Source organism: Panthera tigris, chromosome C2 (genome assembly GCF_018350195.1).
Source record: "Panthera tigris isolate Pti1 chromosome C2, P.tigris_Pti1_mat1.1, whole genome shotgun sequence".
In the NCBI taxonomy this organism is placed as follows: Eukaryota; Metazoa; Chordata; class Mammalia; order Carnivora; family Felidae; genus Panthera; species Panthera tigris.
The window spans coordinates 70930440-70943916 of NC_056668.1; the positions used below are offsets into that span (position 1 = coordinate 70930440).

Below are 13477 nucleotides of genomic sequence, written 5' to 3' on the forward strand. Positions count from 1 at the left end.
GTAGAAAGGGGGGAAATGTGAAACACTATCTTCCATGGCCTCCCTGGCTGCAGGACTGAGGGGTGAATATCACTGTGGGAATGATTTTATATCTTCCAATCAAACTTCAGAGAGGAGAGGTCACTGGGCCAGGGAGGCAGCAGGGGTATTTTGCTGACAGCCCTTGATATGTACCCTGCTACCTCTCAGCCTGTGCATTTATGATCACCTGGTTGCTTCTGGAAACTACCCAGCCACACCAAGGCAGGTGGCCCGCCCCTCTTCTCTGGGTTGAGGAAGCAGGAAAAGGTGGCAGTGAGAGGCTTTGGGCAGACGTGCTGGGCAATGGTGGCCGGAGCTCCTGTTAGGATGGGCTTTCTCTGGGGCCTGGCTCTGCCCCTTTTCTTCTGCGAGGCTGGGGCCCCCAGGAGCTCTGCAGGTAAGGAGGTGTGGGCTGCTCTCCTCACAGGGCTCTGGGTGTGAGTTTCGGTACCGGCAGCCCTTTGTGGTTGATTAATTAGAATTAACCATAAAGCTACATCTGAAGTATTACTATTGTTGATAAAGAGTGTGCAAATGGCAGTGTGTCAGCTTACACATGTATGACACTGCAGCCCGTAGAATGAATGATGTCCTTGTGCCCTGGCTGCCGGTTGTCTCTGCGGGGGAGTGTGTGAGGTGGAGGGGTGGGAGGGGCGAGGGAGGTGCCGGCAGGGGATAAATCTGACTAAAGCCAAAGAAAGCAGCTTGACAAGATTCCAACTCCTCCAAGTTTATTTCCTAGCCCAGATTTCCGTTAAAAAACAGTTTTTGTGTGAAAAGTCCAACTGTTACAGACTGCCTGGGGAGGGCGGATTCTGAGAAGGGCAGGGCTTTTATGAAAGAGACTGACATGGATGTGTCACAGGAACTGTGCCATGCTTGTCACATGCATTGTCTTTATTATTTTTTTAATAGACTTTTTATTGTAGAGCGGTTTTGGGTTCACAGCAAAATTGAGCAGAAAATACAGAGATTCGGTTCACATATAACCTCTGCACCCCCCCATACCTAATCTCCCCTCATTATCAACATCCTGCATTATCTTTTTCTTTTTTTAATGACTATTTTTTAGAGCAGTTTTAGTTTCGCAGCCAAATTGAGAGGAAGCGACCGAGACTTCCTATATGCTCCCATGCACCATCTTTTTAATCCTTTCAGTAACCTCATGAGACAGACACGGGTCTTGTTATTACCCGTCTCTCTCCACAAGATGGGATTGAGGCTTACCATCTTGCAACTCATCTGCAAAGCCAGAATGTTATTCCGCATGTGCCTACCGCTAGGACCACGTTGTCTCTTGCACGCACTCATGACCTGCCAGGCTTGTGCTGCACATTTTACATTTAATTGAACTTAGTCTTCACAACCCTATGAAATAGGTACCTGCAGCTCCATTTTATAGATGAGAAAAATGCACGCTTGAGCCAGGAGACTTGGCCGGGGTCACATGATTGGTAAGCAGCGGAGTAAACAACAGAGAAAGGACTCAAACTCAGGCCTTCCTCTCTGCTTTTTTGATCTGAAGAATGGACCGAGAGAGCTGCAGCATTCTAGAGCTGTAGAGGATTGGGTAGGCTTTGCTGTGTTTGAGAAGACCTCTGGGGGGTAAGAAACTTGGGTGGGGTTGTGAGAGCCCCGAGGGGTGTGAAGAAGCTACGGGGGGTTGGAAGCGTCAGGAGGTTTCACAGCAGGATGGTATCACAGGGTTCCAGGAAAAGGAAGAAAATACTTCAGGGGAGGTGGATGGTCAGACCCCAAGAGCACCACTGTTTGGGCTCTAGGCTGGGTGGGTTGACACAGCTTTGCTTTCACTGTGTGGGGACTGAGGAAGCTCAGAGAAATATCTTGGGCTTTGAAGTGGGGAGAAGAAAGTATATTCCTGTAAAAGCATGATTGCAGAACAACTAATGAGAGTGAATGCCATGACTGACCTGATATGCATGTGGGGACAGCCTGACATTCTCACTGCATTAAAGTTGGTTGTGTCCTCTCAAGTGACTCTTTGAGAAGACAAGGCTTGGGAGGGATGCTTAGTAATCCCTTACAGTCTTTGGAAAATAAGACTTTCCCATCCCCCTTCTCCTCTGGTCCTCACCATTATGGCAAGGCAGATATGATCACCCTCTTTCACAAGGGAGGAAATGGAGGCCTGGAGAGGCCTGGTGGACTAACTTGGCTAGTAGGAGGCAGAGTCAGGATTTGAACCAGTTAGTCATTGGACTCCAGAGCTAGTAGGCAATAGGCCTGGGGCTGGAACCCAATCTCTTGCTTCCTGGCCCAGTGCTCTTTTATTGTTCAGAGAGAGACACATTGGACAAACTGAGGGCCTGGGGCCCTGTCCTGACAGCCAGCCAGGGACGAGGTGACCAACTAGTCCTGTACTTCCATTGGGTCATTGGATACTTTTGGGCCAGTAGATCTCAGTAAAGACCATCTCAAACCATCAGAACCCTGAAAAGGAGGGCTTATATTTTGATTCTTTTCCTTCCAAGAGTAAGGTTACTGGATAAAACACAGGGAATCAGCTTAAATTTGAATGTCAGATAAGAAAGCTTTTTCTAGCAGTATGTCTCAAATATTATGTAAGAAATACACATACTGAAAACATTATTTGTCACTGAAATTATTGCTTGTTTATCTGAAATTCAAATTTGAGTTTAACTGGGCACTCTGTATTTTTAATTGCTAAATCTGGTAACCCTCCCTGAAAGGGTCCTTGGCCCACTTACAGAGGGAACCCTTCCTCCTTAGTAGATGGGAGAGGCACACTTGTCAGCCCATAAAAAGATCCTGCTGTATCCTCCCCAGGGCCATTGGTGCCATTCGGCCCACTGTGCATACAACCTCACAGGGTCCATCAAATGAACAGGGATGCTCTGCCCTGTAGAGAAATGCTAGTGGCATCTCTAAGAAGTGAAGTTTGCCTCACTTGGCTCCCTGTTTCCAGTGGAACATGCCTGGTGCATCATTTCTGTAGTTCTGGGATCTTATCCCTGCCACATCAGATGATGGGACCCCAGGGTTCCTTGCTGGAGCCCCAACGACTCTGCCTGCTCTCTTCCCTTTTGCAGTAGCCACCTACTCTGTCTCTGGAGGTTCCTCTCTCCCAGTCCTCCCAGATACCTCTAAATACAAAACCACAGATGTTTCCTGTATTTGAAGAGTTTTCACTTCCATGGGGAAACATTTGCTGGATGAGTAAATTATCAATGGGAAAGTGACAAGGATTCTTTGAGAAGGTTCTGAGAGTCGTGATTTTTGCTCTGTAGTTGTTGATTCACTTAGACTTATGCCTCCTTTTCTCCCCCTTGAAGCTGGATCCTGGCCCCACGCATTCCCCCTGATGGTTTCAGACCAATAATCAACTAGATTCTGAGGCTTGCTTGCCTCAAGTGGGTCATCAGAGGACATCAGTCAGGTGATCCCAGTTCCATGGTTGACACATGGGACTGGTCTTCCCAATACCACCTCCTTCTTTCTTGTATGTATAGATGAAAAATGGAGTAAAAACAACTTCCCCTCCCCACCTTCCTCCCAGTAGTGCCCAGGCCATAAACACAAGAGCTTGTGTGAAGTCAGTCCACAGGGACTCATGGCTTACAAAGGTGGTCTTACCCAACACAGGCCCTAGCACCAGCAGACCAGGCCCTTTGGTGACAACAAACCACATAGAAGTGACTACCATGACTCCGGGGATCAAGACAAGTTCACAGGGAGCCTTCCAGACGACTGACCTTGTTGAGACCTCTGTGCAAAGCCACATCCCTTTGGAAACTCAAACCCTGAGCACCCAGACCTTTGATAGGACCTTAATCCTGGCCAGCACCATTTCAGATGCAGAGATCAGGGAAACCAAGACCATTTTTCCTGCAACAGAGACCAGGGCCTTCACAAAAATGATACCTTCCAAATTCATGGTTGTGATCATCACTCCTATGGAGGCATCAGCCACAAGTGGCAGCCCCACAGGAACTGGAATGACCACAGTTGAGACGGTTATAGGCACTGATCTCGTGGAATCTGTCTTTGACACCCTTTGTACTGATGACAGCTCAGAAGAGGCAAAGAGGATCGTAATTGACATCTTGACATTGGCTCACACCTCTGCAGAAGCCGAGGCCCTGACCTTGGAGAGCAGTGCCTTCTCTGACAGCTCAGTTACGGCCATTGCCACCTCACAGGCCCTGGCATCTGACACCACTGTTCCGGCTAAAGCCTTGCTTGCCTACACCATCACCGACACTGAGGTTACCAATTGCAGCGTTGTAGAAATAGAAACAACTGCCACCACTCCTGGGACCTTGGACACAGATCATGATCCCACAGGAGGAAAGGCCCTGTCAGCCTCTGAGGTGTCAGCTTTGCTTGATTCCACTGAGTCAGAATCAGACTTCACCAAGACCATGACATCTGCTGAGACCGTGTCAGGAGCCAGAGGCACAGAACCAGTCATGCCTGATACCACAGTTGAGACCCCGCTACCTGTTAATAGCACCATAGAAGGAGAAAGAGCAGCAGCCAAGACCACCACCCCCAGCACAACTTTGGTGACACTCAGCACGAACCCCTTGGAAGAAACTTCAGCCTTCTCTATTGAGACAAGTCACACGGAGGTCTCAGTTACAATCTCCACAGGGACTGGGTCAACTGTGGGCAAAGTGGCTCCCCCTGCTGGACTCTCAGATAGGGCCTACAGCCACACCCAAGCAACCACTAGCAAGAACTCCACCCCCTCAGAGACTTCAACCACAGACAGCACAACCAATGGGTCCATCCCCATCAACAGAAACCCCTTTCCTTCTGTGCATCCGACTGTGGCCAACAGCAGCCCAGAGGCAAATATCACCTTAGTCAAGACCACAGCCTTAGCAAAGACCTTGAAGACAGCCAGCACAACTGAATGGAAGCCCCCAACAGCCATGCCCACCACTGCTCAGACAAGGTGGACCACAGAAGTTACTGCAGGTAAGTGGCTCTTGGAGGTGTGATCTTGGGGATTTGGAGTTGGGAATTTCCAGAATGTCTACATGCTTAAGGGATAGGGAGGAAGGAAGGATCTAGAGGCTTATTCTGAGCCCAGTCTCTGAGGTCACGTCTTCATGATCTTCTAGTGATTCTTGCCAAAATCAGAAACAGGAAGAGTTACGATGGCATATGGAAAAACTGTAGGGTTGGAAGTCTGGACAAATAGTTTGAGACCCTGGTTTTGCCCTTAACAATCTAGTGGCCTAGAACAGGTCCTTTTCCTTTCTGGGCCTCAGTTTCTCCACCAGTAACTGCAGGGGGCTGTGTTGCATGAACAATGACGTCCTTTCCAACTCTGCCCTTCTGTGATATTAACGGTTGAGTAACTACTGTGTGCCGGGTGAGGCCCCAAATTGTATTCAAAAGCCACAGTCCTCATGCTCTGGAAACCTCTGGTTCAGCTAGAGCCACACAGAGGGGCACTGTGTGAATGTCTGGCCCAAGTTGCTGCCCCCTGAGCAGCTGGGACCCCATAAGAGTGGGGCTTGCTGGGCTGGGAGCCATAGACAGTGACTTTAAATAAATGAATAAATTGGGCAAAGGTTTGGGCATTTAAAGCTACATGTCTGAGACAACAGATACTTCTCAGGGATGAGGCCCCTTCGTCAGAAGCTGCTGGGTCAACCCAGCTTCTGGTCAGCCTGGAGCCTCCACCTCTACTTCCTGTCACTGTCCTCATGCCTCATCCCTGTGGTGTCCTCAGCTGGCCCTGCCTCTGTGGGGAGGTGAAATAAAAATATTAATCACGATCACCTTACTGAACATCTTTTGTATTCCAGGGAGAGATCATATAAAAATATTTCATAACCAGTGAAGCATTGGCACTGGCTGAATGTTCTCACTGATGTCAGCCAGTGAACTACGAGCTTTGCATGTGTTATCTTTTCTAATTAAACCTTCAAAATTACCTTATGAGGTGGGTGTTATGCCCCACCTGACAGGTGAGGAAACAGGTTTAAAGATGCTAGAAAGATAGCAGTGGGACTCCAAATGGAAGTCTGTTTGATTCCAACTCATAACCTCCTATTGTGCTTTTATTTTTTAAAGCTCAATTTATTAATATACCTTTATTTAAAAATGCTTTTCTTTATTATTTGTTGATTAGATACTGCATTGACATGATTTAAAAATCAATAGGTTCATAAGGGGTCAGCATAAAATGTCTTTCTCCCACTGCTGTTCCCCAACTACCCAGCTTCCATCATACACATAACTGGCAGAGTTATTTTCTTGTGAATCTTCTGGCCATGAAATATGCATGTGGCAGCAAAAACAAGAAGGATGAGATATCAATATTGGTATCTCTATCGGTCTATATAAATATAGAAGTGCAGTGACTGGATCAGTTCTAACAGTATTCTGAGAGGGGGAAATGACTACGAGAGGGCAGTTAAGGCAAGCAGGTTAGGGCTCAACAAAAAGCAGAACTTGCCTACAAGGCTGCTAAATTGGGAAGGCTGGATCGAAACCTCCACCAACTTGGAACTGGAAAGCATTGGCTGAGGGCATCACCTCCAAGAGCCGGCCTCTCTCAGGCATTCTCCCTGTCTGGACCCTTTCCCAACAGCCCATCTGTGACCGCTAGTCCTCGAGAACATTCTAGATTCACTTTGATTTCTCCTTCCTCACACTACTCTTTTGACTTCTCTGAATGTGGTTGGGGCCTTTTTCACTCTTGTTGGGAAGACACTACAAGGAGCCCAGTTATTGGAGAGAAGGAGTCCTCTTTCTCTTTGCAGTGAGTAAATGTAAGCTCCCATGTGAACACTGACACATTTACACATGAGAGTGAGCACATATGTGCAGAGGTGTGGACAGAGGCTGGGTAGCATGGGTCATGTCATGATTCCTGAACTGACTTACCCATATTTTCATCTGCTGCTTTTTTTAAACTTGTAGGTGGGGATGGAGGCTTTTTCCTTCTGCGGCTGAGTGTGGCCTCTCCAGAAGACCTCACTGACCCTAGAGTGGCAGAGAGGCTGATGCAGCAGGTGAGTGGGCACTTTCTGGGCCAAGAAAGTAGAGGAGAGAATTAGGAACTAAGTTTAAGGATCCCTGCTTGGCTTGGCTTCTGTCTGTTTTTCCTGAGTTGGGAATTCCCCTTCTGTGCTATGTAAAGAAATTCTTTCCTTCACCCCCAATTTCCTCAGGCCCTAGGAAGGTCAGGGCTTCTGGCCCTTGGGAGAAGATCAATGATATTAATGGGCAGATAGGCAGGACTTCGGGTTACAAGTAGCAGAAATCAACTCATTGTAGCTTACACAGAAAAGGCAAGGCATTATTGGCTGAGAAAACTAGAAATGACTGTTCCAGCTTCAGTTATGGCTGTATCCAGCAGCTTAGACATGATCATCAAGATTTTCTCTTTCTCTACCTCTCTTAGCTCTTCATTGTTCAGAATCTCTCTTCATATGTACAGAAAGGTGGCTGTGACAGCCCTAGAGTCACAGACACTTCCCTCTCCCAAGGTCTGCTTATTATACTAGGGAAACACTGATCTCATTGGCCTGCAAGGGCCACTATGAGTGACAGCTCAACCACATGGAATGAGAAGGACAGGCCCCAAAGGAAATAGGAATGCCAGGCAGGAAAACACCCCATAGATGTATGCTCCAGATGGGGACCAAGATTGGGGTATATTTGTATAAGTTGGGAAAATTCTCCTAAGACCCAGATCACTGGACAAAGCTTCCAATGGTGGAATTCTGGGGTCAGAGATTATGGGGATAATATGAATCACTGGAAGGTTAAACTAGGTCAGCTCAGTCTAGCTCTTGTGCCCACGTCTTGCTGCTAGGGGATGAGAAGAGGAAGTATCTGGGCTCTTAAAGTTCTCTTAGTGGAAAGGGGCCCATCAGGACTCCCATAATGAGATCTCTGAGCACAGCATGGGGGTTTTGAATTGGGACAGCCAAAGAAATGACAAATGCCTACTGCACTTGATAATCAAAGTAGCAAGTGTGAATCCTAGCCAAAGAGGGAAGCCAGAATGGTGCCAGATCTGAGTCCCCCAGACTGGAAACTATTTCAGGGTTCAGAAAGAGGCCAGGGAGAGAGAACAGGTCAGGAGCTGAGGCATAGGAATCAGGCCATGTAGGTGTTGGGCACGAGCTCTTGTCAGGAGCGGGACACTGATGTAGGGCTCAGGGTTCAGGACTCAGACAAACAATAAGTTTGGAGCCATATAGATCTGAGGGTGAATTCCAGTTCCTAACTGTGTGACCTTGGGTAAGTTACTCCATATTATTTTCCTCCCTTATAAAATGAAGTGAATACAACCTGCTTTGTAAGGTTATTGTGAGGTTAAATAGCTTTATGTGCATGAAGCACCTAGTTCATGCCTAGCCGGTGGGGGGCCCAGGGAGTGTTGCTGGCCTCCTCCTATGTTCTCTCTCACTGTCCCTTCCTGTCCGTGGCCTGTGGTGAACTCATAGGCCAGGTGGGCTGGAAGTACCACCTTCTCCTTTTGCCCTACAGCTCCTCCATGAACTGCATACTCACATGCCTCCCATCCAAGTGTCTCTGCTGCGTGTCAAGAAGGACTAAGGAACATCAGCTGTGGCCAGGCATGGTTGTGTGCCAAAGGGGGAAGTGCTGCTGGTGGTCTGGGCCCCCCATAGACTAGAGCCAAGTTACTGTGCTGAGATATACCCGGGAGCTTCCCAGGAGGTCAGCTGGCCTAAGCCCTTTTCCCAGACCTGGCAGCAGGACCCTGACTCACATATGCCTGAGTGTGTGGGGGTCTGGGTGGGGGGTGTTCCAAAGATGTTCTTGGACTTCCTTTGGCACATGTGTTGTGTTTCAGTAAAGAGTGACTTGATCACCCATCTGTCACCTGCTTTGTGCTTCCATTGGACATTAATATTATATTCAGTGTGGCCCAGAGATTATCTATTTTATCAGTATGGGGTATGTGTGGGTTTGTTTGTTTGTTTTGATATTTATATGGTACAGGGATTTAGGGCATCTTCCCTTTACCTCCCTCCTTCATTCTCCCCTGGTTCTTGGTTTGGACCTTGATTATAACACTTGCTGAGGTTGGCCCTGGAGCCTTTTGAACTTTGAGCTCCTTTGGAGCAGGAACCATATTTATCTTAGTATCCCCTGAACCTAGCAGAGTGCCTGGCCTGTAGTAGGATGACAGAGAATGTTTGTTGAATTGACCTGAATTTCAAATTCTGGACACAAACAGATCACAAGAAAGTCTGTAATACTCAAGTATTCCTTCCTCTAGCTCATAAGTCAAGTTATTATTATTAAAAAAAATAAATGTGGCTAATCTTTATTCTATTGTAAAAAAACTTGCTTATGATTTTCAAATTTTGAAAATTTCAAAAGGGCGGGGCGCCTGGGTGGCTTGGTCGGTTGAGCGTCCGACTTCGGCTCAGGTCATGATCTCACGGCCCATGAGTTCGAGCCCCTCGTCGGGCTCTGTGCTGACCGCTCAGAGCCTGCAGCCTGTTTCAGATTCTGTGTCTCCCTCTCCCTCTTCCCCTCCTCTGTTCATGCTGTCTCTCTCTCTGTCTCAAAAATAAACGAAAAAAAATTAAAAAAAAATTAAAAAGGGCTAAGAAAAAAAGACAGAAATGGAAAGAGGAGTAGAAGAGAAAGAAAAAAATTTCTAAAATCCCACCTCTTAAATACAACTATCGTTAATGTATATATTCAACCTCTCTGCTTGGTCTGAGATATCTCACATTCAATATTTCATACACACACACACACACACACACATTTTATTTTATTATTCTATTCTATTCTATTCTATTCTAATTTTATTTGATTTTAGAGACAGTGTGTGTGAGTGGGATAGAGGGGCAGAAGGAAAGAGAGAGAGAATCCCAAGCAGTTTCCATGCTGAACATGGAGCCTGATACAGGGTTTGATCCCACCCATGACCCTGGGATCATGACCTGAGCCAAAATCAATAGTCATACGCTCAACCGACTGAGCCACCCAGGTGCCCCCCAAATCAAAGTCTTAATCTTTCCCCCAAACCTACTCTGCCTGTGTCTTCTACATCATGTCAATTACATCCTTCAGTTCCCCAAGCCAAAATTCTCAAAGCCAGTCTTTATTACTCTATTTCTTTCATACTTTACATCCATCTCATCAGAGAAGTCTGTTGGTGTTGCTGCTGTCAAAAATATGCACACAGCCTGACCCTTCTTCACCACCTCCACTGCTCTCACCTGGTCCGAGCTGCCGTGGTCTCTCACCTGGATTACTAACATCTTCCTAACAGGTCTCCCTCTTTCTACCTTTGCCCCCCACCTCCAGTGTAGTCTCAGCACACCAGCCAGCGCTGTCACTCTATAATGTAAGGCAGATGAAGCCACTCCTTGGCTCCAAACCCTCCCATTTCATTCAGACAGAAAGCAAGGTCCTATAATGGTCTGCAAAGCTGTATGCAATCTGTGCCCCTCCACCAGCCTCTTGAACTTGCTAACTGCACTCTAGCAACACTGACCTTGCTGTTCTATGAATGCATCAGGCCTTGAATGCACGCTCCTGCCTGGGGACATTTGCATGAATTGTTCAGTCTGCTTAGTATGCTTCTCCTGCAGATATCCACTTGGCTAACACTTCCACCCCTTCCACCCTCGCAGTGGGTCTGCCTGACCACCCCCTCTGCTTTGATTTTCTTCATGACGTTGATTACAACCTAACATAATACATATTTTATTTCTTTGTCTTGTTTACTATCTGTCTCCCTCAACTAGAATGTAAGAGTTTGTTCACTCCAGTATACCCAGCATCTAGGACAGTGCCTGGCACATAAAAGATTCTCAGTAAATATTTGTTAAATGAATGAAGGAAATAAGACAACTTTGGATATTCTTGTGAATAAGGGGAGTGTGCCTATTCAACTGATCCCCTTTCTCTTGCAGAGTGGGGCAGAATGAGTTTTATAAAGTAGGTTGGACAAAAATAATGGAAACATTCTTCCCAGCATATTTGATGAGCACCGACAACAGAAGAGAGACCATGTTGTGTGCTGTGGGGGATTCAAAGATGTCTCTTCCCACAGGGGCTAAAGTTAGTAGGGGAGGGCAGACATGTACAGACATAATAAACTGAAAGAATTTATTTACCATATATGGCATATATGGCAAAACCAGAATCTCCTTAATACACAAAGAGCTCTTACAAGGCAATAAAAAAGCATATATACCAACAGGAAAGTAGGAGTATAAATCCCTTCCAAAAGCAGGAATATTAGGGCCTCTTTTCCATGAGAAAGAAACTTCACCGGCAAAAAAAAAAAAAAAAAGAAGTAAATTGATACAATGAGATATGCTAACTGTGTATCAATAAGTAAAGAATTATAAAAATTATAATTTCTATGTTGATGAGAGTGTGAGAGGGGAAAGAACACTCTTAAACACTGTTTGTGTGAATGAAGTTGGGACAGCCTTTCTGGAGGACAATTTGACTAGCTAAGGCCTTAAAAACGTGCATCCCTTTAACTAGTTTCATTCCGAAGGGGTTCTTGAGGAAATAACTAAGAATCTGTGCAAAGCCCAATAAATAAATGTGTTCATTACAGGCCAATGTAATGAACAGGCTGTGTTATAACAGCCAATAAAGGCAAAATACAAAACAAAACACAAATAAGCTATCCCGGTATAGTCATTTGGTTAATAATAGTGTTTACCTTTCATACTCTCTTTAGAGGTTCCCTCTCCAAAGTCAAAGCTAGTCCTGTTTCTACCAAAGGAATCAAGCTCCCAGCTTTGTGTGCAAGGGTCTTTGTGATATGGAGAACTTACCCAGCTCGGTGTCCTGTGTTCCTTCCACAAGAAACTTACTACTTCCCAGTCACACCTGCTTTCATCCAGAGACTTTGCACATCATGATTCTTGTTCCCTAGAATGTTGTCCTCTCTTCTGGTCCCTTTGGTCTGGAAAACTTCTATTCATGCCTAGAAGCCTGGTTCATTCAGTGCCTCCTTGTGGTAGCTTTCCCCAAATTCCCTAAAGAAGAGCTAGTTTCTTAGTCTTTTTATGTTTCTGTTATAACACTTACCATGCTACATCATGCTTCATTTACTTACAAGGTTGTTAAGTTATATGTGCTTCATGACAACTGTAATGTAGTATTCATCTCTGTAGCCACAAAACCCAGCACAGAGCCCTGTACATGGAGGGCACTGGACTGTTTGCTGAATAACTGAGATGATGGGCCCCGTGAGCAGGTGGCCATGAAATGTGGGCTCTGAAAGTTGAGAAAAATGGCATTTAGTGCTGAAGTTAAACAAAATATAAATACAATGATATAATTATTATTAAGCTGTACTATAACTAGGCATAAATATATAACACTGCAGTTTTATACACCCAATTCTTTTTTTTAAGTATCTATTACTCATTTTAATTTTTTTTATTAACTTTTTGATTTTTTAAAATTAGTTAGCATATAGTGAAACAATGATTTCAGGAGTAGACTCCTTGGTGCCCCTTACCCATTCAGCCCATCCCCCCTCCCACAACCCCTCCTGTATCCCTCAGTTTGTTCTCCATATCTTTGAGTCTCTTCTGTTTTGTCCCCTTCCCTGTTTTTTATATTATTTTTGTTTCCCTTCCCTTATGTTCATCTGTTTTGTCTCTTAAATTCCTCATATGAATGAAGTCATATGATATCTGTCTTTCTCTGACTAATTTCACTTAGCATAATACCCTCCAGTTCCGTTCACATAGTTGCAAATGGCAAGATTTCATTCTTTTTGATTGCTGAGTAATACTCTGTTGTATATATATACCACGTCTGCTTTATCCATTCATCCATCGATGGACATTTGGGCTCTTTCCATACTTTGGCTATTGTCCATAATGCTGCTATAAACATGGGGGTTCATGTGTCCCTTCGAAACAGCATGCCTGTATCCCTTGGATAAATGCCTAGTAGTGCAATTGTTGGGTCATAGGGTAGTTTTATTTTTAGTTTTTTGAGGAACCTCCATACTGTTTTCCAGAGTGGCTGCACCAGCTTGCATTCCCACCAACAATGCAAAAGAGATCCTCTTTCTCTGCATCCTCGCCAACATCTGCTGTTGGCTGAGTTGTTAATGTTAGCCATTCTGACAGGTGTGAGGTAGTATCTCATTGTGGTTTTGATTTGTATTTCCCTGATGATGAGTGATGTTGAGCATTTTTTCATGTGTCGGTTGGCCATCTGAATGTCTTCCTTGGAGAAGTGTCTATTCATATCTTTTGCCCATTTCTTCACTGGATTATTTGTTTTTTGGGTGTTGAGTTTGATAAGTTCTTTATAGATTTTGGATACTAACCCTTTATCTGATATGTCATTTGCAAATATCTTCTCCCATTCTGTCAGTTGCCTTTTAGTTTTGCTGATTGTTTCCTTTGCTGTGCAGAAGCTTTTCATTGTGATGAGGTCCCAGTTGTTCATTTTTGCTTTTGTTTCCTTT

The 13477-nt window shown here is 45.4% G+C and overlaps 1 protein-coding gene across 1 annotated transcript; it reads left to right on the forward strand.

The window, feature by feature from the left end:
- The first annotated feature begins 270 nt into the window (after positions 1–270).
- On the forward strand, positions 271–8876 carry MUC20 (mucin 20, cell surface associated). Its single transcript, XM_007090985.3, has 4 exons — positions 271–418; positions 3646–4986; positions 6946–7037; positions 8524–8876. Exons 1-4 carry the CDS (start codon positions 325–327, stop codon positions 8590–8592), a joined length of 1596 nt encoding a protein of 531 aa, XP_007091047.2. The 5' UTR covers positions 271–324; the 3' UTR covers positions 8593–8876.
- The last annotated feature ends 4601 nt before the right edge of the window (positions 8877–13477 follow it).

What these genes read in the sequence shown, in the direction of transcription:
- MUC20 (XM_007090985.3), top strand. Translation starts at nt 325, where the DNA reads ATGGTGGCCGGAGCTCCTGTTAGGATGGGCTTTCTCTGGGGCCTGGCT. An exon ending in GGCCCCCAGGAGCTCTGCAG is followed by an intron (nt 419 to 3,645) that starts GTAAGGAGGTGT and finishes TACCCAACACAG; the next exon opens with GCCCTAGCACCAGCAGACCA. An exon ending in GACCACAGAAGTTACTGCAG is followed by an intron (nt 4,987 to 6,945) that starts GTAAGTGGCTCT and finishes TTAAACTTGTAG; the next exon opens with GTGGGGATGGAGGCTTTTTC.